Raw genomic sequence first — 23,968 nt, 5'->3', positions numbered from 1 at the left:
GCCGGCCCTGTCACGAGTCCGACTCTCTAACCATTAGGCCACAACAGCCCTGACAACAGTTTTTTGTGACAACAATTTTGTGTTTTTACGTCACAGTTCCTTTACGCTAGTTCTTTCTATTTTCTACAGTTTATATGCACTGTAAAAAAACAACTTAAAGAGTACATATTACAATGTCCTTGTGTGAATGTTAGCAGTCTGCCAAGTTGTAAAGCCGAAAGTGAACGAATAACAAAGTTATTGGTGAGGGAAACAAGGAGTCGACTCTGAATCACGCGAATGAGTCGTCTGTCGTTTTAATTTCAGTTCCGGGTCAGATTTGCGTCACTCGGTGTAATGCCCGCCTACATTCCGTTTGCGACACTGCACGGGGTAGACCAGAGATCAGAGTAGGCTGACACAAAAGAGGGTGTTAGACAGATGAATCAACGAACGAATCATTTGAGAGTCAGTCAAGTAGTAAGGTAACAATAACTGCCTATTATTAGAAAATTCAAGTGTTTTTACACCGTGTATGTACGTAAACTTGTTGTTGGACACTCCATAAACCAAAGTAGGACTTTCAAAATCACAAATGATTTACTCTTTAAAAATGTAAACAGCTTCATTAAATTTTTCTGAGTCAATGAAACAAATAATATTGAACAGACTTAAAAAAATTAAAATACAACTATATTTTTAAGTCAGTTCAGTATAATTAAGTTGAATTGACTCATAAAGCTAATTTGATTTAACTACAAAATTTAAGGCAGCTGAAATTGGGGATTTTTTTACAGTGTGTCAGGAAATAAATCTTCCACCAGAAGAGTAGTGCTGAACGAATAATAAACCGAATAATTAAAACCTCTAATAGTAGCTTTTGTTCTCACTATGTTAATGTGTTAACCCACCAATAAAGCGTTTAAGGTCAAGTGTGTTGACAGAAATGCAATATAATATACATACCTACTGTATGTCTTCAGAGGTGTATAAAGACCTTACATGATGATGCGTTGTGTTTTTATTACCTTAGAATGAGCTATTTCTATCTACATACACAGCGGGTCCCCTTACATGAAGTTCACAATGTTGTTTCTACAGTAGCCCTAAACGGACAAACTGCTCTACAGAGCATGTTTCGTAAATACGTTATCTCCTTCGGCAAAGAAGTGAAAAAGTGATGACATCTTAGCCCTGTGTCAGCCACCGTAGTGCTTCAAAAGGGAGGGGGAGTGAGCCGCTGGTTGCAATTCGCAACCTCACCTCTAGATGTCGCTAGATTTAATACAGTGGACCTTTAAAGCACACGAGACTCTGCTATATTGTGAACATAGTCACTTTGCATACTCTTCAGCTGTGACTATAATCACAATATCTTAATGTCAATGTAAAAATGCTATATTTTTCTATTGTAAATGTAATGTTTTTACTCTGATGCAAGATCTTTTTTGGAAACCTGCAGCCCTCACCTGACCGCCTGTCTTCCTAGGTGTGTGTGATGGACATGCACTATCAGCATCATTTAGTATGACAGGAACAGCTTGCCCTGTTTTGCACTACCGTGTGTGTGTGTGTGTGTGTGTGTGTGTGTGTGTTTTGTGTGTGTGTGTGTGTGTGTGTGTGTGTGTGTGTGTGTGTAAGATGCGACCAAAGGCAGCTGTAGGCCTGACGAATGTTTGCTCAGGAACAAACGTGTGTTCTGCCTCATGCTTACGAGTAACACAGAGTACAGTTATCTTACAGCAACAGCCACACAGAAAAAACACGTCCGTGTGGGTAGAGCAGACGAAGAGAGAAAGACAGGTACAAAAATTGGAAAGGTAATAGTAGAGAAATGTAATGGAAGAGGAGGGAAATGATGAAGGTGGAATGACACGTTTCTGAAAGCATGCATCATTTGTGTGTCTGTGTGTGTGTGTGGACGGACTTGAGGTAATAAAGAAAAAAGTTTACAGCTCTCCACCCACTGAAACCTCAGAGACAAACAGCCATTGTAATTATACAGTGTGTGTGTGTGTGTGTGTGTGTGTGTGTGTGAGTGTGTGTGTGTGTGTGTGTGTGTGTGCGCGTGTGCGCGTGTGTGTGTGAATCTAATTAGCCGCTCTACGTTTCCTTTAGAGGTGTCAGTCTAAACGAGGATCAGATAAAGTCCTAATGAAATCACCGTTTACCATGAGCAATCTGAACACAAGCGAAGCGCTCAACCAACACACACATAACGTTTACTCAACATTGCTTGATATTCTTTGAAAGAAATACGTAGAAATAAGACATGCACTTAAGTGACCAGTGAGCTGCCTACATAGACAGCTGCCTTCTAATGCATACATGACCGGGAACCCTCACACATGCAGAAACTCTGTCCACTTACGACTGTAGCGTTACGTTTAGAGGACTCGTCATCTAACCCTCAGTCTCATTCCTCATTTTTCTGTTGAGTTTAAAGTGTATTGCCTTCCCGCAAATGCAGTCAGCGTTTTATTCATATTTTATCAGTGAGAGGAAGACGACGGGAAGAGATTAAATGGCCACACCAGCTACGGCATCAGTAATGAACACCAGACAAACACCATTAGTCTTATTTACCCAAGCGAGAGAGTTCAGCAGCCTGACTGAGTCTGATAGTGACAGGAGGACTCTGAACAAGAATCATTATACGTCCCATGAATCCCAAGCATAGATCCTTTTGCACACTGTACGCTTTCTCTGATTTTTTAGGGCCGTGCAAAACAATGTATTTTCAACAGAGTAGTCATAGGGTCGACTAAACAATGTTTGATTTAAAAAATGTCATTTTGCGCACTAATTACATTGACTAGTATTTATGTGGTTTCTATTTGAGGGAGACAAGTAAAGAGCTGCCAACACCACTGCATGGCTTATTTCTACGGATTTCTAGAAATGTGTTATCCATACCAGTGGTTCTCAAACTGGGGGCCGAAGCCTCCTGGGGGGGCCCCAAGATGGATCATGGGGGGCCACAGATTTTGTGGCATTTTATTTAAATATAGAAATGTATCATTCATTTTATGGAATCAAACATTAGAAAAATTAGACCACCAAACAAAATAATTAAGTTTCCAGCACTGTATACCGGCATATGTTTTTGGTTTAATTAAAATTCTAAATTTAAGATTATAAATCTATTTAGGTATATTTTGAGATTATATGTTTATTTGGGGGCCGCAAAACGATGCACCCTACACAAAGGGGGCCTTACAACGAAAAAGTTTGAGAACCACTGATCTACACAAATGACTGAAGCAAACACCAACAGTAATTTCGGTAATAACAGTAAAATGTCACAACCCGAGAAATGCAGATTAACCTTTGAACTGTCACTAAGAGAATACACATGAAAATGTACTTGAAGAGATAGTTCACCCAAAAATGAAAATTCTGTCATCATTTCTTCACCCTCTTGTCATTTCAAACCTCTATGACCTTCTTTCTCCCGCAGAACACAAAAGAAGATATTTAGAAGAATGTTGGTGATCGAACAACGGTGGTACCCATTCACTTCTATTGTATGGAGACAAAACAAATGCAAGTCAATGGGACAACCACCGTTGTTTGGTTACCAGCATTCTTTTGTGTTCTGCAGGTTAGAAATGACAAGAGGGCGAGAGTAAATGATGACAACATTTTCATTTTTAGGAGAATTTGAATCACAACCTTTAAATGGTTGTAATGGTTTATCGTTAATAATCAGTGTGGGAATATTTTTGACGTAAGCAAGCTGTCATTTACTCTCATAACTCATAAATCTCACTTCCGCCCCGACTGGGATCATTTCAATATGCACACAAGCCTACAGCTCATAACATTTTAGCCCAATACACAGCATCTTATGAAACCCCAGAACAGTCATAAACCCCAAATAATGTTTCCACATGCACAAACTAACATGACCTGGCAGAATATGCTGAATGTGATTTACGCAAGCAGAATGTGTTCCTGGATTAACATCCTTCGTAAATCTGGAAAAAACATTCTTATCGGCCAATCGCTGTCCTTCTATTAACATTATAGGTAGCTTTTTTGGTTGACAGAAATAATTGTCTTGACAAATGAAAACAATCAATATACAACTGGTAAATACATCACGAAACAATAATAAATATGCTTATTACGTTTCAAAATGGATAGAGTTTGCCAAAATGTAGTCAAAATTAACCTTCTATATACTGCTTTAAAAAGGCCTCTCATGTGGAAAAGGCCAGATATAAAACTTACAGTAGTCTGACATTCCATCTTTATTTATCATGAATCATTCCCAAGCATTTCACACTGAGCTGGATCAACACATGCAGATCTCTGTTAGTAACTACTGCTCATTTGAAGCACTGCTGTTTTCTACTGTTGTGATCTGCATTCTCTCGCAAAACATTCTGTGATTTCGGACAAACACGTCTTGTTGTCCCGCTCCGTACATTAACAATGCGGTTCATAGTAGATTCCCAGACCAATAACTCATGAGCTAAACGTTGTTATAACACAAATAACACATAACTCCTTAGACAAGGATCTACAACCTAGTCTACATGAAAACGAGTCTTATAATATAAACTGATCTCTATATGAGCAGGCGACATGGACAAGTCCGAAAGGACCATCTGCAAAGTGACTGTAAACCCAAAAAACATTACTACACGTCATTATAACTTCAGTGTCACACACTGTAGTGTCACCAAATTCAGTTTACACATAGATGCTCTCTTGCTGAATTTAAACTGGTTTTAGTTATACTACAGCATGTAGCACTGAAGTTAATTACTATTTTTAGTAGCCTAATGATCTTTGGGTTTTTCACTTTGCAGGCGATACCTCCGGTTTTGTCTCAGCCGGCTGTCGCCTGAGATCAATACAAGGCTCGATTTGTGGAAAATGAAGTTGTAGCTCATGGTTTACATTAAATAGAATGAGTGTCATTTGTGTTATAACAACGTTTAGCTCTCGAGTCATTGGTCCGGGAATCTGCGACTATAGACCAATGTTTATGTACGGAGCTAGTCTCAAACTTTTAACATAAAGTGTTTGTCGGAACTCCCAGAATGTTTTGCGAGATATCACAAAAGTTTTGCGAGGAAACGCAATGTTTCTCGATAACGCGAATATCTTTGCTAGAGAACACAAAAGTTTTACGAGAGAACGCAAAAAATTTGCGAGATAACGCAAAATCTTTACAAATAATTTTCTCTTCCCTTTATTCTCTTTATATTTATTCCACCACCATGTCCCTAAAGGGTCTCCATATTTATTGAATATATCAGAGGGTTTCGACCTTTTTTCAAGGACCCCCGGATGGACATGCAGAAGGGATCCCTTGTTAAGATGTTTACATCACAGTACATTTTCATTTAAATATTCTTTTATTTTAGTTAACTTGTTATTGTAATTTTGTTTATTTCCAAACATTTTTCAGAATAACATTTTTAATATCAAACAACAATCGGAGGACCCCCCAGCAGTACCACCATGGACACCCTAGGGATGATAGACCCCCTGCTGAAGACAGGGGTCTGTCATTATTGCTATAAAAACGGTTTGGTCTAAACATCCGCAACAGGCATTAAATTCAACCTGCTTATACATACGTAATTACAATGTAACATGTTAATAACAACGAAAGTCAATTTAAATTCATCTCCTAAAAAAACATCTGACTTTCTACCTTTTTTGGATGTCTAGAAGTTGGCCAAAAAGACAAATGTTTTGTCTTATTTAGGTCTAGAACCAAGTCTAGAATAAAGATTCGTCTTCAGTGTTCACCTACTTCAATGCATAAACCGCTTAATAAAACTTGCCTTATATACGGTACTATTATTTTAATTACAGTAAGTGAATCGCTTTTAAGTTAATATTGGTGTGTTTTGTTTCCAACAGAACTAGTACTAGTCACATCTGATCATGGCAGTTTTTGTACTAAACATAAACGTTTTTAAATAAGTTTTTAATTCTTTGACAGCTTCCTTTAGTTTGCTCACTCTGCAGACACAATTGTAATGTTGCTTCCATGTGCACTGAAAGAGTGCTTTATAGACGTAAACAACATAAACAAACATTAACAACAACATCATCTTAACAACATAAACAAACATTACTGCGCATGCGCACTTTTGTGACCCCAACTTAACTTCAGGTACACATTCCCAAATGCCTGTAGATTATTTCTGATAACAATCAAAAGAAACCGAGAAGAACAGTTGCTTGGCTAAACTCGTCTCTCCAATATTTTGAATTTAGACTCCGATACCAAGCTCAACCGCGAGATGTCAATGTACCATACAGTTTGTTTTCAACAAATAGTTTATTTAATAAAATTATTAAATACAAATTAATATTAACATAAATTAGATAAAATATAAATAGTTATATTATTAGTCACTAGCCAAACACAAACCAGAAGTTAAGTGGGGGTCAGGCGCGCACACGTCCGATGAAAGGGTCTATAAATAAATCTGAATTGAATGTCTTTCCAACCTCTTGGGTCCCTGTATGCTGATCATGCCCATGTCTTCAGTGTGGTCTATCAGTGTGCAGCGGAAGCCCTGGTCCTGCAGCGCTGTCTGAATGTGACTCCAGTTATGCTGGGCCACACCACCTCCTATGGCCAGGTAGTACGCATCACCTTGAAGACACATATACACAATGAAGTGAATATAAACCTAAGATACCTCATAACACATTGTACTGTCCTGTTTCTTTAAAGCGGGGTTAACATGCTATTTCATGCATTCTGACTTCTTTACACTGTTAAACGTGCTGGCTTCTCATGCTTAACATGGTCAACTTGTCAAAAAACGAGATGGACGTATGACGTAGTTAGTGAAACTGAATCATATGTCTGTGTTTTGTTGGCAATCGGTGCATACGTGCATAAGGTACACCACACAAACTTAAAGTGAATTAACAGTTATGCAGGGATAATGCGATGATGTATTGTGTGCTCGTGCTTTAGTTCCACCCTGCACGCCTCCAGGACCTCGTCTGTTTTCGGAAATAATCGTACAGCAGTATCTGTATCTGTTTTTATAAATGCGATCAAGCTAAATACTCTTCAAAGATATAGTATGCAGTACTACTCTACAGGTACTCAAGATTAATATGAGATTGGCAGAAACATGTGTTACCTCCGCTATAATCCTGAATAAAAGCCTATCCGTTCTGTTTACCGGTAGATTCGGGTGTCAGAGGAAGGTGGGCGGCTCCGGGCTCCAAACGACTGACTGTAAGGTCAGATTCGACTCCGCCTTTCTTGTTTAACATGCAGGTGTACACTGTAGAGCCTGAAGGACAAAACATGAGCTTCATGAACTTAGACTATCAGAATGAGATTTAAAAAATAATACGAGACTACTGTATAATACATCAACAACCACTAAACTATTACACAGCCAGTCAAAATACAAAATACAGATACAAACTTTCTGTCCGACAAAAAAAAAAACACAGACAGACAGCTACTTTATAGAGATGCACTGATATATATCTGCCAATAATCGGTATCGGTCGATGGTTTAAAGGGGTCATATGATGCGAATAAGTGTTTTTCTGTGTCTTTGGTGTGTTATAAGTTGCCCGTGCACGTAAAATTGCAAAAATTAAACAAAAGATGCATTCTATCTAAAAGTGAATGCTCACCCAGACCTGCCTGAAACGCCTCGTGTAACCACACCCCCACAAATCTACGTCAGTTCGTAGTATGATTTGACTAAGATTGCCCAAATGTATACTCAAGTAAGGTGGGTGTACCTGTCAGTACAATTGCTTTGGGATGTTCCAAATATGGTAAGAGGCGTTACATTTCTGTCACACGCTTGCAGTATTCGACCAATCACTACGCACTGGTTAACTGGCCAATCATAGCACACCTCGCTTTTCAGAGCGATGAGCTTTGATACAAATCTGTGCGTTTCAGAGAGGCGGGGCAAAGAGGAGATACAAACATGCACGGTATGTGGAAAATACAGCGTTTTGAACCTTAAATCGTGTATAAACATTGTATTACATCTAAAACAAACGATAATATTAATTTTAAACGTGTCATATGACCCCTTTAAAAAAACAGCTGATGATCAGGGCTGATATATCCATTTAAAAGAGGACAGGAAAATACAATAAATTTGTGCCCTGTACCTAGAAAATGTTAAGAAACATCATTTTATGTTCAATATGAATAGTTATTATATGAATTAGTAACATTAAAAAAGTTAAGAAATATTAATTTAATCTTCAGAATCTGTATCGGCAGATATCATTGCGAATAATTGGCTAAATTGAAATGCATCAGTGCATCTCTACAATTTATCATGGCCACTCTCACCTGGTGCTTTGTTGACAACAGCTGTAAACAGCCAATCAGCTGCTTTCTTCGCATCCGGACCAGTCAGGTAAAATTTCCCAAAATAAGACATGTCAAAGACAGCCACAGCATTCCGGCAGGTGACACACTCGGCCCGAATCTGAAAAGAAACACAAACACTCTCTTCAGACATACAGCATGAGAACTTTAACTAGTTACACACATACACAGAATTATTCGCTCACCACATCATGATGTGGAGGAAAGTCAAAGGTGTACTCATTGCCGAGCAGCTTGTTGTATTTGTAAGCAGTGTTTTTGGGCACATCGTAGGCACCGTAGTAATCATAATCCAAAACCTAAAATAATAGAAGAAATTAACAGACCTCAGTGGTTATTTCTGCTACAATAAATGCACAGTTATTTCTGTCCCGCTTATGTAACAGCGTGTCTTTTTGTACGTGCGCTTGCGTTGTTGTGTTTCTTACTGGTGCAGAACCGTCTCGATTAAACCAGCCTGGTCTCTCCCAGCCGTGCCTCTCTTGAAACACACAACTCTGATCCTGCAGTACCTGTTACACAACAAAACCATCAAGTAAACACGGTATCGCAACCAAAATTATACAATTAATGCTAAACTCTCTGTCATTGACAACCACGATAGTTCAAATGAAAAATTAGTATTTGACAAATGACATTTCTACACATTATTGTCAGCCAGGTGAAAATCTCCTTTCCTTTCCATTTTAGAAATTTAATATTTTATACATTTCTAAATTTCTTTTTTTCATAAAATGACATAAAAAAGAACAGTACATCTTTATTCAAGAACTTGCAGAAACTATTATCATTGTCCATGTCTAAAAGATGCGACAAGTTATGAGTTAAATTTATTTCTTACAATAGGGACTTATGAATGCAACACCCTTTTTATTTGGGAGCACTGTTTCCTCACTTCAAAAAATAGCCTGTCACGATTTCTCTGACTATTTCTGAGTTCCAAACAAAAAGGAGGAATGGGTCCACCCTCTTTCTCGATCCCCCGCACACCATCAGATTTTTGTGCTCTTGCTCAGGCCTGAGAAACAGCCGGTTGCTAGGCAATTTGCCTTCTGGGTTTCTGAAGTCCATACGTTTGTGTCCAGGATTGAAGTATGAAACATGAGTCACGCAGCAGCTGGTCTTATCCAGCATGAAATCCTATTATTTATTGTTTGGTATAATGATAATGGAAGCGTTCTGTAATTTTCCGGGGCTAAAAATATTTGCTATGATTAATTTGGCTGCTGTTGCCATGCCAATAAGCCACCAGGGTACTTTTGGTCCATGCTTACTTAACAGAGGAATTTATAGATGCATGTGTCAAAATATACACTTGGGCGGTGATGGGCACTGAAAAGAAAAGGAGAGGCAAAAGTTTCTACTGTAGAAGCAAAAAACGAATCAGACAACAATTCAGACTTTATGTCTTCCGCAGAACACAAAAGAAGATATTTTGAAGAAAGTTGGTAAACGAACAGCGCTGACACAAAACCAATGCAAGTGAATCGGGGCCAGTTAACAACATTCTTCAAAATATCTTCTTTTGTATTCCAAAAAAAATAAAGTCATACAGGTGTAAAATGACACGAGGGTGAGTAAATGATGACAGAATTTGTATTTTTTGGTGAACGATCACTTTAGTCGCATCTTTGCTTTGCCAAAGTATGAAAAAAGAGATGTGATTGGTTGGCTACCGCAGATCAATTCCTTTTAAACTGGTTGCACACTGTACAATTTGTAATAGTTGCTTAAGATAGTTGCTTAACAGCCTGTACTTAGGCTGTTTGCTAAAAACATACAAATGTGAAAACAATGCAGGACTGCGCTTCAAAGCTTCCGATTTTGATCATAAAAATCTTTTAGGATTCTAAAAATAGGTCTTAGGGGCCATTTTACATAACACTGGTTTCAACTAAAAATTGAAAACTTATTACAAGTCTTAGCTGTTCTTTCCAGAGTTTTAATAGTTTTGTTTTTAGTTTTATTGTAGTTTTGTTCATATTTTAAATTAGCTTTTTAGATTTTTGGTTGATTTTAGTTCAACGTTAAGCAATTTTGTTATATGCCCTTGACATTTTATTTATTTGTTTGTTTTTTTATGTTCCTACAGTATCTAAGATCAATTTATTTTTATTTCATTTAGTTTTTGTTTATTATTATAATTTTAGCACCTCAAACTTATTTCCGTTGATTTTTGAGGCAACAATTCAATTTTTCATTTAGTTTAAGTTTTTCTAATATGTTTAGGACAATAATTTAATGGATTTCAATAAACAGACAAATGTTCAAAGTTTTAATTTTAGTAAAGCAAACGACGACAGTGTTTGACGACAAGTGCACAATGCTGTTATCGTTTTGGAACTCCAAAAATGAAAATGTGTGAAAACAGAGACATCATGGATCATGTACATACGTATTCTGTTTCTTGACAAACTGACATCTTTGTTTCATTGTTTGACTCAAAACAATTCACTTAACTATAAACACCAAAGTTAACTTTTAAGATAACTTTATACGCAAGTGTTTTTATTCCCGTTATATCAGTCTCAGCCTCAGACGTCACGCCCACGGACCGTTGGCTAAACGTCTGATGCATAAGGCACACTTTTCTGGAAACAATTCAGCAAGTTCGAAGTCATCATCTGATTGGTTGAATTTCACAGGATTTCCGGGAGACGTTTAAAACGGTTGCTATAAGAATTCATCACGATCGACTAAACACTTAATTCTTAAAAGTATGCGAGGTCCACGGCATAAACTTATAATCATTTTGTTGCTGTAAACTTTTGACACGTTAGTGAATATACACCGGTCTGTTACTGTGGGGACATTTCCATGTATCTAAACATGACGCGGCACAAAACGAAAGGTGATTAGTTGCTTTACCTGTCAGTCATATGGCCTTCTTGGGCGGGTCTTGGCCAAAGAAAGCGGCGATAAGTTCTGGCTACGCGAGACTATATCAGTAGTGCATCCCTTGCTAGCTCTTAGCAGGATTAACTCAGGAAGATTTCCAAGTTGGAAAGGAATGAAATATTCAAGCAGAATGTCTAATTTATAGTCTTCTTAGTGAGGCTAAATGAACGCAGAGTGTTATTATTGCTAGCTATCCATATTTCAGCAGGCTATTATTCACTAAGATGAAGCCTTCTTGTGTGGCTTCACGCCTGGAGGCCAGCCAGAACAAAGTGGTATTTTTGGAAACACTTAAACATCATCTTTTTAGCAGTAGCTTAGCAACAAGTCTTTTAAAGCAGCCACATGCTCGTTCAGATGCTGGCAGGCAAACACTGCATAATGGATTCACACGTGATTCACACAAATTGGCAAGTTGCGAAGTTTGCCGACTAAAATAATGATTTGCACTTAAACCAAAAGCTTTTTTTGATGTAATTAACACAATTTGTTCTCACAACAGGCTTATGCAACGCTTTCGGCCTCTAAACAAGCCATTTTTAACACACAGGAAGAAAGGTGTGAAGTGGGATATAAGATAGTAAGAGAACAGAGAAGAGTAAAAAACACCAAGTTAAGCGGCATTATTTACTTGATAAAGCAATCTTGTGCACAGTCAACAAAAGTATGTAAACATTTAAAAAGCATAATGTCATCACACAAAGAAAAATGTGAAATTTAAAAAAAATGAAGACTTGGAATATTGCGCAATATAATATAATTCACTAGGAAAAATGCACTTTACACCTTTACGAAAGTCTCACATGCGAAAATAATGCGATGATGTGGTGTGAAATTCATAAAACATTTTGCTTAATGTAAAAACATATATATTTTGCAATTCATTAACAGATGAAAAATATAATAAATATTATTAATATAAAAAAAAGTATATGAATAAAAACAAACATAAACAATAAAAAAATATGTTAAAGGGGTCATATGGCGCGAACACGTGTTTTTCTGTGTCTTTGGTGTGTTATAAGTTGCCCATGCATGTATTAGACACGTAAAATTGCAAAGATTAAAGTGTCGGAACAAAAGATGCATTCTATCTAAAAGCGAATGCTCACCCAGACCTGCCTGAAACGCCTCGTGTAACCACACCCCCACAAATCTACGTCAGTTCGTGGTATGATTTGACTAAGACCGCCCAAATGTATACGCAAGTAAGGTGGGCGTACCTGTCAGTACAATTGCTTTGGAACCTGATGTTCCAAATACGGTAAGAGGCGTTACATTTCCGTCACACGCTTGCAGTATTCGACCAATCACTACGCACTGGTTAACTGGCCAATCATAGCACACCTCGCTTTTCAGAGCGATGAGCTTTGTTAAAATCTGAGTGTTTCAGAGAGGCGGGGCAAAGAGGAGATACAAACATGCACCGTATGTAGAAAATACAGCGTTTTTGAACCTTAAAGGCAGAGTAGGCAATCCTTACCAGAAACATTTTTTGTCATGCTGGTTGGAAGTCTCTTAACATCCTGATAGCAATCAATAAGTTGCGAAAAATTGCTTTACTTATTGATTGCTATCAGGATGTTAAGAGACTTCCAACCAGCATGACAAAAAACGTTTCTGGAAACGATTGCCTACTCTGCCTTTAAGGTTCAAAAACGCTGTATTTTCTACAACATTGGTATTTTTATAATTATATATAGTCTGTGAAAGGCATAGGGTCATAAAACGTTAGACCAATTTCTGCCCTCGGTCTGAGGGCAATGATACGTCGTGTACATATTCAGTCAGCGTATTTTGCATCCCACTGAGCACCCTGTTCACGCAGACATCATACATCATCAGCGCGCTCATGTGTGATGTGCAGGCAGCGGGACAATGGCGGACAGAGAGCAGGTACCTGGAGACGTTCGTTATTGTAGTAATGTAATTCACTTTGTACTGTAATGTTTTCTCACCGGTGAATGTGACATGACTTCACTGGAACCGATCCAACAGCTTCTGGTCTGTAAACGCGCTCATGTATTTTGGAGGAGGCGTGGCTTTGGATTGGATTTTTGATTCGCGAGAGGGAGGGATCGTATGATTGCACTGCTAACAGGCAAACGTTAGCATTTTCCAAATGATCTACTCTGCCTTTAAATCGTGTATACACATTGCATTACATCTATAAAACAAACGATGATATTCGTTTTAGCCGTGTCATACGACCTCTTTAACTACAAATACACTTTTAAAAATAAAAGTGCTTTCTGTGGTGAAAAAAGGTTCTTCAGATTAGAAAATGGTAAGCAAGAGATGGTTCCTTGACTGAATGGTTCTTTGTGGAACCAAAAATGGTTATTCAATGGCATTGCTGTGAAGAACTTTTTAAGCACCTTTGTTTTTAAAAGTGCAATTATCAGTTAAATTGTGATTAAATATTTTAAAGTTTGCATTGCAGGTGGAGGAGGAAGCGAAGAAAAGAACCTGATGAAGTGGGTCTTTCCTCATGTTGCGGCTGGCCAGAGGTTCATCGTAGGGGAACACGACCGAATAGTTTTTGGCGTATGACTCATGGCTTCTCTCTCTGATCCAGCGGTTATTGGCGGTCAGGGAATGGTGGAACCTCCTGAGATGGAGATAAAGGAAGATGATAAGCACACAGGCAGCACTAATGGAAAGCTGAGGGTGAAGGTTGACAGCGGGTTCAGAGTGTTCTGTGCTTTGTGAGTGTGGCTGACCTTGACAGTTCCACCGATCACTTTCTTTGTTTCATTGACAAACATGTGCTTTGGGTAAAATCATTACCGGGATAGAAATTAAAACTGATGCGTTTGTAACACCCTAAGGGATTAGATGTTGGTAGGATTGGGAATCAAGAACGGCTTCTTTTATTTCAAAAACCCACGAGAGTTAAGTTTATTTTAAGATGTTGTTATTGTGGAAAAAAAGCAGTCGGAAGAAAGCAGTTCTGGAGCTCCAAAGAAAAAATATGATTTACAACAATCACCCCTTTTTAAAAAAAAATCACAAAATCTTTACGATTCTCTGTGAAAACTGATACTTGCAGTTCATCCAAGATTAAAAAACATGATTAGAAATTTGCATTAGATGCATTTATAAGAAAGGTCAGTAACCTTTGCATTGCCCTTATTGATTTATTGGGAACAATCATACAGATTGTGAAGACAGATCAAATCAATTGTGGTCAAATCAGTGGTTATTTGCTATATAGATCCACGAAGGGTTAAATGTGGTGCACACATAAATGTACCTGATATCATATCCATACATGTCTTTCTCAGGACGTCCGTGGATGATCCAATGAGCCAGCTCCCTGCCACATCCTCCCCCCAGCATCATACCTGCCAATCAAACCACAGAGTACACCCATCACATCATTGAACTGTGAACAGTGGAAAGATCCATCCAAAAGATGTTTCTTAAAGGGACAGTTCACCCAAAAATAAAAATTCTGTGATAATTTACTCACCTTCGAGTTCTATATAATCTGTATAAATTTGTTTGTTCTGATGAACACAGAGAAATATGGTTGGTAGAATGCTTATAACCAAATAGTCTTTAGACCCCATTGTCTACCATAGTAGGAATCATAGTAGGGTCATTTTTTCTACTATGGTAGTCAATGGGGTCCAACAACTGTTTGGTTACAAGCATTCCACCAAATAATTTTCTCTGTGTTCAACCAAACAAAGAAATTCTTTCAGATTTGGAACAACTAGAGAGTGAGTAACTCATGACAGAATTTTCATTTTTGGGTGAACTATCCCTTTAACACAAGCACAGTGCTTTACACACTACTCCACCTAGCTGACACGTCTACCACAATACCACAGAGATAAACTAAGGTAAAAATCCACAAAACAAGTCCTTTGTTTTTATTTATCTGAGCATATATACGTACATTACAGTCAGAAACAGGAAAATTCAGGAACGGAAATTGAAATTTTAGGATAATCCCAGACATGATCGAATCATACGGCTTCTAACGCTTTACACACCATATAAACATACATCCAAAGAAGCCATATTGACATTGACAGTGTTTGCTCTTTGCTGCGTTACATCAACAAATCCTCCATATTTGGGACAATAAACACATTTAAAGGAATAGTTCATCCAAAAATGGTCCCCATTGACTTTCCCTAGTAGGAATAAAAATGACTATGGTCAAGTCAGTGGGGACCATTTTTGGGTGAACTAAATTTAAGTGAACTGGGAGCAGCGTTTTTCTGGATTAAAAGTAACAACATTTGGTTTCCTAACCTATTTTAAGATTTATGATCTACATGAAGTTCCAGTATGTAATTTTTGCAGTATCTCTCGACAGAAACGCAATACAATACATAACTATGTCTTCAGAGGTGTATAAAGACCTTACATAACGAAGCGTTATGTTTTTATTACCTTACACCCCATTTAGACAGCCAGAGACTTTGTCGCTGTGTGTCGCTTGTCTCTTGCTATGAGATTGTTTGAAGGCGTTCCTAGCTCTGTTTATCCTAGTAAAGTTTTAACAAACCCTCCAGTAACTGACGAGAGATGGATGACGTGAGCTCCACTGCTTTACTCCTATTGGTAGTCGCGCACGAAAGTCGCTCATCATTTGCATAAAGTTGACATTTTCTCAACTTTTGTCACTTCACTCCCGTTGCTGGACACGCCCACTTTCTGTCGCCAACGGTCAGTTGCTCGTGTCGCCAGCTCTCCATTGAAATGAATGAGATTGCGTCGCTCTGCCACTGCTAGTTTCTAGATGTCTGAATGCGGCTTTAGAATGAGCTATTTCTATCTACCATGTTGTTTCTACAGTAGCCCTAAACGGACAAACTGCTCTAGTGAGCGACGCGTTTCGTAAATACGTTATCTCCATCGGCAAAGAAGCGAAAACGTGACGACATCTTAGTCCTGTGTCAGATCTTATTGTCCCAGATATTACTATACTCTTTGTGCAATGTCACTCACATTTCCTTAAGAAACCTATTCTTCATGATTTCCGATGACACCCAATCATCACCCCCAAACTGCAACTGTTATTATTATAGGCAATGCCTCATGTTCCACCATCCATTCTTCTTCATCATCATCACTGCATTACACTGGCGGGAAACCAGTCACCCGGATAATACATTCTTTAAGTTGTATCCGGCTTCCACAATGTGTTATATCATAGATCTGGTAAATGCACAAAGCTTCAAGTTATATTTAATTCATAAGTGCCTCACTACACATGAACATTGCACTGTAACTGATCTCCTACTCTCCCGTAACCAGGTTCCAGAGTGTTGGGATCAAGTCTGGTCCACACTGCAGCTTATTCTGGCACATTTGGAGAGGAAGCGAATATATATTGTATGTAAGGTGACCAACCTCATTCTGGATTTCTGTATGACATTTTAAAGCAGGTAAATCTGAAAATTGACAGATCTCTGAAAACAAAGTGTAATGTCCACAGTATAAACAACCCGTATATTTACGAAAATTTACTGTAATTTTTAAACAGATTTACAGTAAAAACTGTAATTTTACAGAATTGTACAGTTTTTTTTACAATTTAAAACCTGACATATTACAAGCAAAAAGGGCACATTTTCAAGAAACACATTAGAAACATGTAATTTTACAAGACAAAAATGGTTATTTTACTGTATTTTTTCCAATGTGCAGGTGTAGGGTTAACTAACTCTAACCTGTTGATATTTTAATCAGTCAGCAGTTTCTTTAGTCTCTCAAGACCAAATACAAGTGGCCCTTGTCTGACTCCACGGTGTTCCTCAACCACAAGTTACCTTGTGGGGAATCTGCAAGAATCTCATAAGTCTGTTATTGGTGCAGACTGCAGTAGTTTAAAGCTAATACATTTATTTATGGGCATAAGAATTTATTCAAAGCAACGTACAGTGCATGTATCACTTTGTGTTCCCTGGAATTTGAACCCTTGACCTCATATTTGTCAGTGTAACATCTACCAGCTGTGCTACAGGAACCTGCTTTCATTCATTTCAGCCTTTGGTCTGTGTTGTGCTACAGCTGCTGTGAACTGTTGCGGTCTGGCCTGAATGAGAGTTAAACGCTGCATGACTGAATACTGTCATGTGGACAGACTTCCCCCTTCAATCTTTTCCTCTCAATTCTGTTCCTTCAGCAGAGCAGCAGCTGTATTTGTGTAAATGTCAGGGGCGATGAGAAAGATAACGGGAGGAAATACAATATTATAAAAATAAGAAAAATAAGGCTGAGAAAGAAACTTTCAAGTAGTACCGTTAAGGAAACATCCTAAACACAAACCTTCTCTGCTTTTTGCCCGCCTGCCCCCTCACCTCCATCCAACTTAACAGCTGATGATTTTGCGTCTTTCTTCGTAAAGAAAACAACCACCATCAGCAGTCAGTTCTCTGTGCCGCTGCCTCTTGATCACGCCCAAACCCCCGACACATGCTCGTTCCCCTCTTTCTCTCTCCTATCTCAAGATGATGTCTCCAAGGTCATGTCTTCTAACCACCCAACTACCTGCCCGCTAGATCCCATCCCCACTCATCTCCTCCAGGCCATCTCTCCATCGGTTGTTCCCGCTCTGACCCACATTATCAACTCGTCTCTCACCACTGGTACATTTCCCACAGTCTTCAAAGAGGCCCGTATTACCCCGCTACTGAAGAAACCCACTCTTAATCCTGCACTGTTAGAGAACTACAGACCGGTGTCACTTCTCCCCTTCATTGCTAAAACTCTTGAACGTGTGGTATGTAACCAGCTCTCATCCTTTCTCACCCAGAACAACCTCCTGGACAGCAACCAGTCTGGATTCAAGAGCGGTCATTCCACTGAGACTGCGCTGCTCTCTGTCACTGAAGCCCTGAGACTGGCAAGAGCCACCTCTAAGTCATCTGTACTTATCCTACTGGATCTGTCTGCTGCCTTTGACACTGTTAACCACCACATACCTGTCGACCCTCAAGGCTATGGGTTTCTCTGGAGTGGTGCTACAAAGGTTCAGGTCTTACCTCACAGGTAGGTCATTTAGAGTATCCTGGAGAGGAGAGGTCTCTGAGTCCCAACATCTCGACACAGGGGTGCCTCAGGGCTCAGTGCTTGGTCCGTTGCTATTTTCTATATACATGACATCCCTAGGCTCTGTCATTCGGAAACATGGCTTTTCCTATCACTGCTGTGTGGATGATACACAACTCCGCCTGTCATTTCAACATGACGATCCGACTGTTTCTGCACGCATTTCAGCATGCCTAGCCGACATCTCGCTCTGGATGAACGACCATCACCTGAAGCTGAACCTTGCTAAAACAGAACTGCTTGTAATCCCGGCCGACACAAAGATTCATTACAACTTCTCCATTCAACTGGGCTCATCAACCTTCACATCTTCCAGAACGGCCAGAAACCTGGGAGTGGTGATCGATGATCAGCTTAACTTCACTGATCAGGTTGCCAGCACCACCCGGTCCTGTAGATTCATCCTGTACAATATTAGGAAAATTAGACCTTTCCTATCCGAGCATGCTACACATGTCCTAGTCCAGGCTCTTGTTCTGTCCAGACTGGACTACTGCAATGCGCTACTGGCTGGACTTCCAGCTTGCACAACCAAACCTCTACAGATGATCCAGAATGTAGCGTCAAGAGTGGTCTTCAGTGAACCGAAGAAAGCGCACGTCACTCCTCTCTTCACTAAGTTACATTGGCTCCCTATAGTCGCTCAAATCAAATTCAAGACTCTGCTCCTGGCCTACAAGACCACCACTGATTTGGCACCCCCTTATCTTCACTCGCTAATGCAGACTTATATAGCCGCCAGATCCCTACGCTCTGCAAACGAAAGACGTGTTGTGGTGCCATCACAAAAAGTTAAAAAAAATCTCTCTCACGTACCTTCTCGGGATTGGTTCCACATTTATGGAACGATCTGCCCGCTGCTACAAGATCAGCAGATTCTGTAGCCATCTTTAAAAACCGTCTGAAAACACATCTCTTCCGTCAACACAGGACTGAGAAGTTCTGACTTATATCTCTTTTCTACTCTTTCAAAAAAAAAAAAAAAACTTAGCTCTGTATACTGTGGTAGGCTATATGAGACTAGTTTTCTTTTATTGCACTTATGCTTTTTGATGTCCTTATGTTGTTCCAATTGCTTCCATTGTTTCCCTCATCTGTAAGTCACTTTGGATAAAAGCGTCTGCTAAATGACTAAATAACTAAATGTAAATGTAAACCTCTAAGCCTAAGGTATGATTTAGGTCTGGCCAAAATTACTTTCAGTTGGTGTGGACAATAATATAGATATCGTCCTAGTGTGACAGGCCCATAACCGTTGCTGTATAATGGTGTTTGCTAAGCACTTGAAATGCATTTTAGGATTGCATTTTTCATTAAAGGAACAGTTCATCCCAAAATAATAATCTACTCACCTTCGAGTTGTTCCAAACCTGTAAAAATTTCTTTGTTCTGACGAACACAGAGAAAGATATTTGGAAGAATGCTTATAACCAAATAGTTCTTGGCCACCATTGACTACCATATAGGAAAAATTGCTTTATAAATTCCTTTGTTCTGTTGAACACAAAAGAAGATATTTTGAAGAATGTAGCAAAGCAAACAGTTCTGGGGCACTTTTGACTACCATTGTAATGTTTCCTATTATGGTAGTCAATAATGTCCAAGAACTGTTTGGTTACAAGCATTCTTTCAAATATCTCTCTCTGTGTTCATCAGAACAAAAAAATGTACACAGAGTTGGAACAACTCGAGGCTGAGTAAATGATGACAGAATTTATATTTTTGGTTGAATTGTTCCTTTAAGTAAACATGCAGTGTTTCCCAACGCAGACACGCACACAACCAAGACTTGACCCATTTAACCAGTCTTCCTCAAACTCTTCTCCAGACAATGTCGACATCTCTATTCTCATGGCCTTGTCTCACAGCGTGATGGTTGTACTAATGAAGACCATGACAAGGAGAGAGAAAAAATGAACAGACGACAAACGGGGGGATGGCGGGAAAGACGTTCTCTTCGTGGTCATGCATACTGATGGAATCCTTTGGTTGGACACACGCGAACCCATCCCACAGACACAAGGAGAATCCCTGATTAACATCTGGTGTCGCACGTATGACATAAGAGCCACTCCAAGCACTTCTCATTGAGGATCTGACATTCACATTGACATTCTGTGACCACTTGGGATCAGACTTCGAGCGGAGGGTCTTTGATTTCATCACTAACATGCATCAATCACTATAGTGGGTTTTTGCATGCCGATAAAATTTGAAAAAAAAAATCACAACAACACACTAACAAAGACACATTTTGACATTCAAATCTCACTGCCAACATGACATTGACAACAACATGACAACATCTTACTCGTATTTAACTCGCACTGTATATCAAATAACATAACTGCATCACTAGTGTTGTGGTACTCGAGACCGGTCTTGGTCTCGAGACCATCTTTTGATGTCTCGGTCTCGACTGTCTTTGGTCTCGGTCTTGTCTTGGTTTTCTTAGACTTAGTGGTCTCGGGATTTTATTTCAAGACCGGTCAAGACCACAACTGTGGGAATTACAAAAAATTGCTGGTGCATTGTCTGATTTGTGTGTTAACATCACTCATGTGATTGGATGTAAAACTTTTAAAAGCATTCACCACTTGTTTCTTATTTGATTCTTCTGTTACTTTTGTTACTCTTACTGCTGGTAAGAGAAGAATGGGGGCACACAAAGGCCCACAATATCCGATATGTGATTGCAAAAAAGGTACTTGTATGAGATCTTGTTTATTTTATAACATTTGATGTGATATTGATTTTGTATAATTATTCAATAAACCTTGATTTAATAAGCGACCTAAGTTTTAGACACAATTAAACACAAGTTACATAAAACAACATAAACATAAAACATCCTACACAACAATTTCTGCACAATAAATCACCTAAGTTACTTCTATTATTATTTTATTATGACTTTTTAGTGTTTTGTGGATCTTTTGAATGAATTTTGGGAGTGCTGGTCTTGGTCTCGGCCCCTCAAAGTCTTGGTCTTGTCTTGGTCTCGGTCTTGTCTTGGTCTCGGTGGTCTCGACTACAACACTATGCATCACATCCTCTCACACTGTTCTTAGTTCCAGGAAATATGTTTTGCATGCTGAGGTCAAATATCGTTGTCGTAAAAAAAGGGCATGCGTGCATATAATATTTGATTTTGATTCCTACAGCTATGTATTCTGATCCGTATGCGCGATCGCGACCTGTGATCCGTCAGCATGTCTGAAGCCTGCAAGGTGACCCGCCCCAAACTGAGTGTAGTCAGCGAAACTCTAGAGCGGGACTGAGTTTCATCCGACCTTCAAAATCACATCATGTCTATGTCCAAAAATATGACCTCTCATCTTTATCTCATGTTTAGATAGAATCCAAAACCTAAAACATGTTTTTTCAAAAATCTTTGTATAAACTGAGCTTATCTTGCGGAAGGAATGCGTCTACACTGCATCTCTTTAGTACTAGACATGCAGAGGTCAGAGTTCAAGTTGGTTCAAGAATAGGTGCCTTCAATATGAAGAGTGGGTGGGGGTGAACCTTTAGATGTAAACGCTGTGTGTGTGTGTGTGTGTGTGTGTGTGTGTGCGCGTGTGTGTGCGTGTGTGTGTGCGTAATGTGTGTTCCTGGTAAACCCTATAGTTTTGGAAGATATTTGTGTGATTTTTGAGTGCGTAATGTGTGTTCCTGGTAAACCCTATAGTTTTGGAAGATATTTGTGTGATTTTTGACCATGTGGGGACTTGTCTCATCAATTATGTTCATTTGTTGATATGAAAATGTAAAAACGCAGTAAGGTTTGTATGAGGGTCAGGTTTAGGGGAAATGTGATGAATAGGGCATACAATATATTGCTGTACAGTATAAAAATCACTATGTCTACAGAAAGTCACCATAAAACATGGAAACCCAAAATGTGTTTGTGTGTGTGAGCGCCACGACTTACCAGCACTGTTGAAACCACAACCAAGGAAAAATCCTCTCACTTCTGGGGCTTCACCCATCAGGGGCTTATGGTCTGCAGTAAAGGATTCTAGGATTGAAAAACAGTCATACATTAACTAGGGATGAACCAAGATGAAAATTCTTGGCCAAAACCAAATGTAGTGAAACACTTGGCCGAAGGCCCAATACAGAATACCGAACACATTCTTTCACAATTATTTTGAATCAAAATGTGCTTTTTAACATTTTGTTTTACTTTTCACGAAACATTAACATGAAAGATTTAAAACCGAACATTTAACACTCTAGCAGACATTACACCAACAAAGCACAGTATAACGTAAAATAGGTAAACTAGCAAAATAAAAATAATGTCAATTTATATGTATATAAATTATTTATGTATTATAAATAATGTTTGCTGAATTTATAAAGCAAGCACGCCTCTAACTCTACGCTGGTGGCTACTTGATTGCATCATCAAAAACAAACATTTTTCATTTATTCGGCCAAAAATAGCAAAAACGCGTTTTCTGTCGAAGAAGTGAAATGATCTAAATGCTTATTTGGTATTATCGGCTAAATAATCCCGGTTGCCGAACATTCGGTGCATCCCTAACATTAAAGGACCAGTGTGTAAAATCTAGCGGCATCTAGTGGTGAGGTTGTGAATTGCAATAAACTGCTCGCTACACCACTCCCCCCTCCCTTTCGAAACGCTACGGTGGCTCACACAGGAATAAGATGTCATCACGTTTTCGCTTTTATGGCGAAGGAGATAACGTCTGCACGAAACACGCTAGAGCAGTTTGTCCATTTAGGGCTACTGTTGAAACAACATGGTGAATTCCATGTAAGGGGACCTGCGGTGTATGTAGATAAAAATAGCTCATTCTAAGGTAATAAAACATAACGCTTTATTATGTAAGGTCTTTATACACCTCTGAAGACATAGTTATGTATATTACATTGCATTTCTGTCAAGAGATCCTCCAAAAAATTACACACACTCATGCGATTCTGTGCGATCACTAAAATCTGATCTTCATTTTCAAAGTTGACTCTCAAGAGTGTGAAAATGATCATAGATAAATATATTACAAAAATAAACAATGTAAGTGCACTTTTAGAAATCGCTGCCAACGTGCAGAAAATGGCCCCTTTAAAGAGCAAAAGGTATAAAAGGGTGAGACTGCAATGACCTATTGTGCATCCAGTAGGTCAGATCAGATCTTTCAGAAAGTGTCTTTAAAAATGTATCAGAGAACTGAGTGCTCACTTAATGGCCTGTTCTTACAGTAATGGTCAGAGCTTTCAGTCGTAAGATAGCTCAGGATGAGCCACAACAGCATCAAAGTCAGACATAAATGAAAAGATGAATGAGTGTGAAAGGCAGGAAAAGGGGAAAAGAAATGCATAAAACGAAAAGATAAATGAAGGCCAAACGAAGACGAGAGACAGTCGTTTTCCATTACTGCATGTGAGAAAGTGTTTTCTGGATTTGCTTCTGAGTGGAAAGGAGAGAGAGTAAAAGCAAAGGGTGAGGCTGCAGTTATGTTTTATTTATCATCTTCCTCTCCTCATCGCCCTTATTCATACGTTACTCCACACAGACAGCTGTTCCCTCACAGCAAATGACCAAACCTCTCTGACTGCCATCCTCAGCAGAACACGCCCGCACGCCCGGTCACCTTGTTTTGTCAACCTCAGTCTCAACAT

General features: G+C 39.0%; 1 protein-coding gene across 1 annotated transcript in view; it reads right to left on the bottom strand.

Moving 5' to 3' along the window:
• Nucleotides 1-23,968, bottom strand: part of sardh (sarcosine dehydrogenase) — a 57,000-nt gene that overhangs the window by 15,189 nt on the left and 17,843 nt on the right. The window contains exons 9-16 of the mRNA XM_057321666.1: nucleotides 22,251-22,337; nucleotides 14,499-14,589; nucleotides 13,712-13,853; nucleotides 8,773-8,856; nucleotides 8,530-8,643; nucleotides 8,306-8,444; nucleotides 7,155-7,268; nucleotides 6,463-6,610 (exon numbers count right to left, since the gene is read on the bottom strand). Of these exons, the coding sequence (XP_057177649.1) occupies nucleotides 6,463-6,610; nucleotides 7,155-7,268; nucleotides 8,306-8,444; nucleotides 8,530-8,643; nucleotides 8,773-8,856; nucleotides 13,712-13,853; nucleotides 14,499-14,589; nucleotides 22,251-22,337 (919 nt within the window). The remainder of the gene's footprint in view (nucleotides 1-6,462; nucleotides 6,611-7,154; nucleotides 7,269-8,305; nucleotides 8,445-8,529; nucleotides 8,644-8,772; nucleotides 8,857-13,711; nucleotides 13,854-14,498; nucleotides 14,590-22,250; nucleotides 22,338-23,968) is intronic.

Source organism: Triplophysa rosa, linkage group LG22 (assembly GCF_024868665.1).
Source record: "Triplophysa rosa linkage group LG22, Trosa_1v2, whole genome shotgun sequence".
Lineage (NCBI taxonomy): Eukaryota > Metazoa > Chordata > Actinopteri > Cypriniformes > Nemacheilidae > Triplophysa > Triplophysa rosa.
Note: the sequence above shows the minus strand (reverse complement) of the source record. Positions and strands in the feature narration are given on the sequence as shown.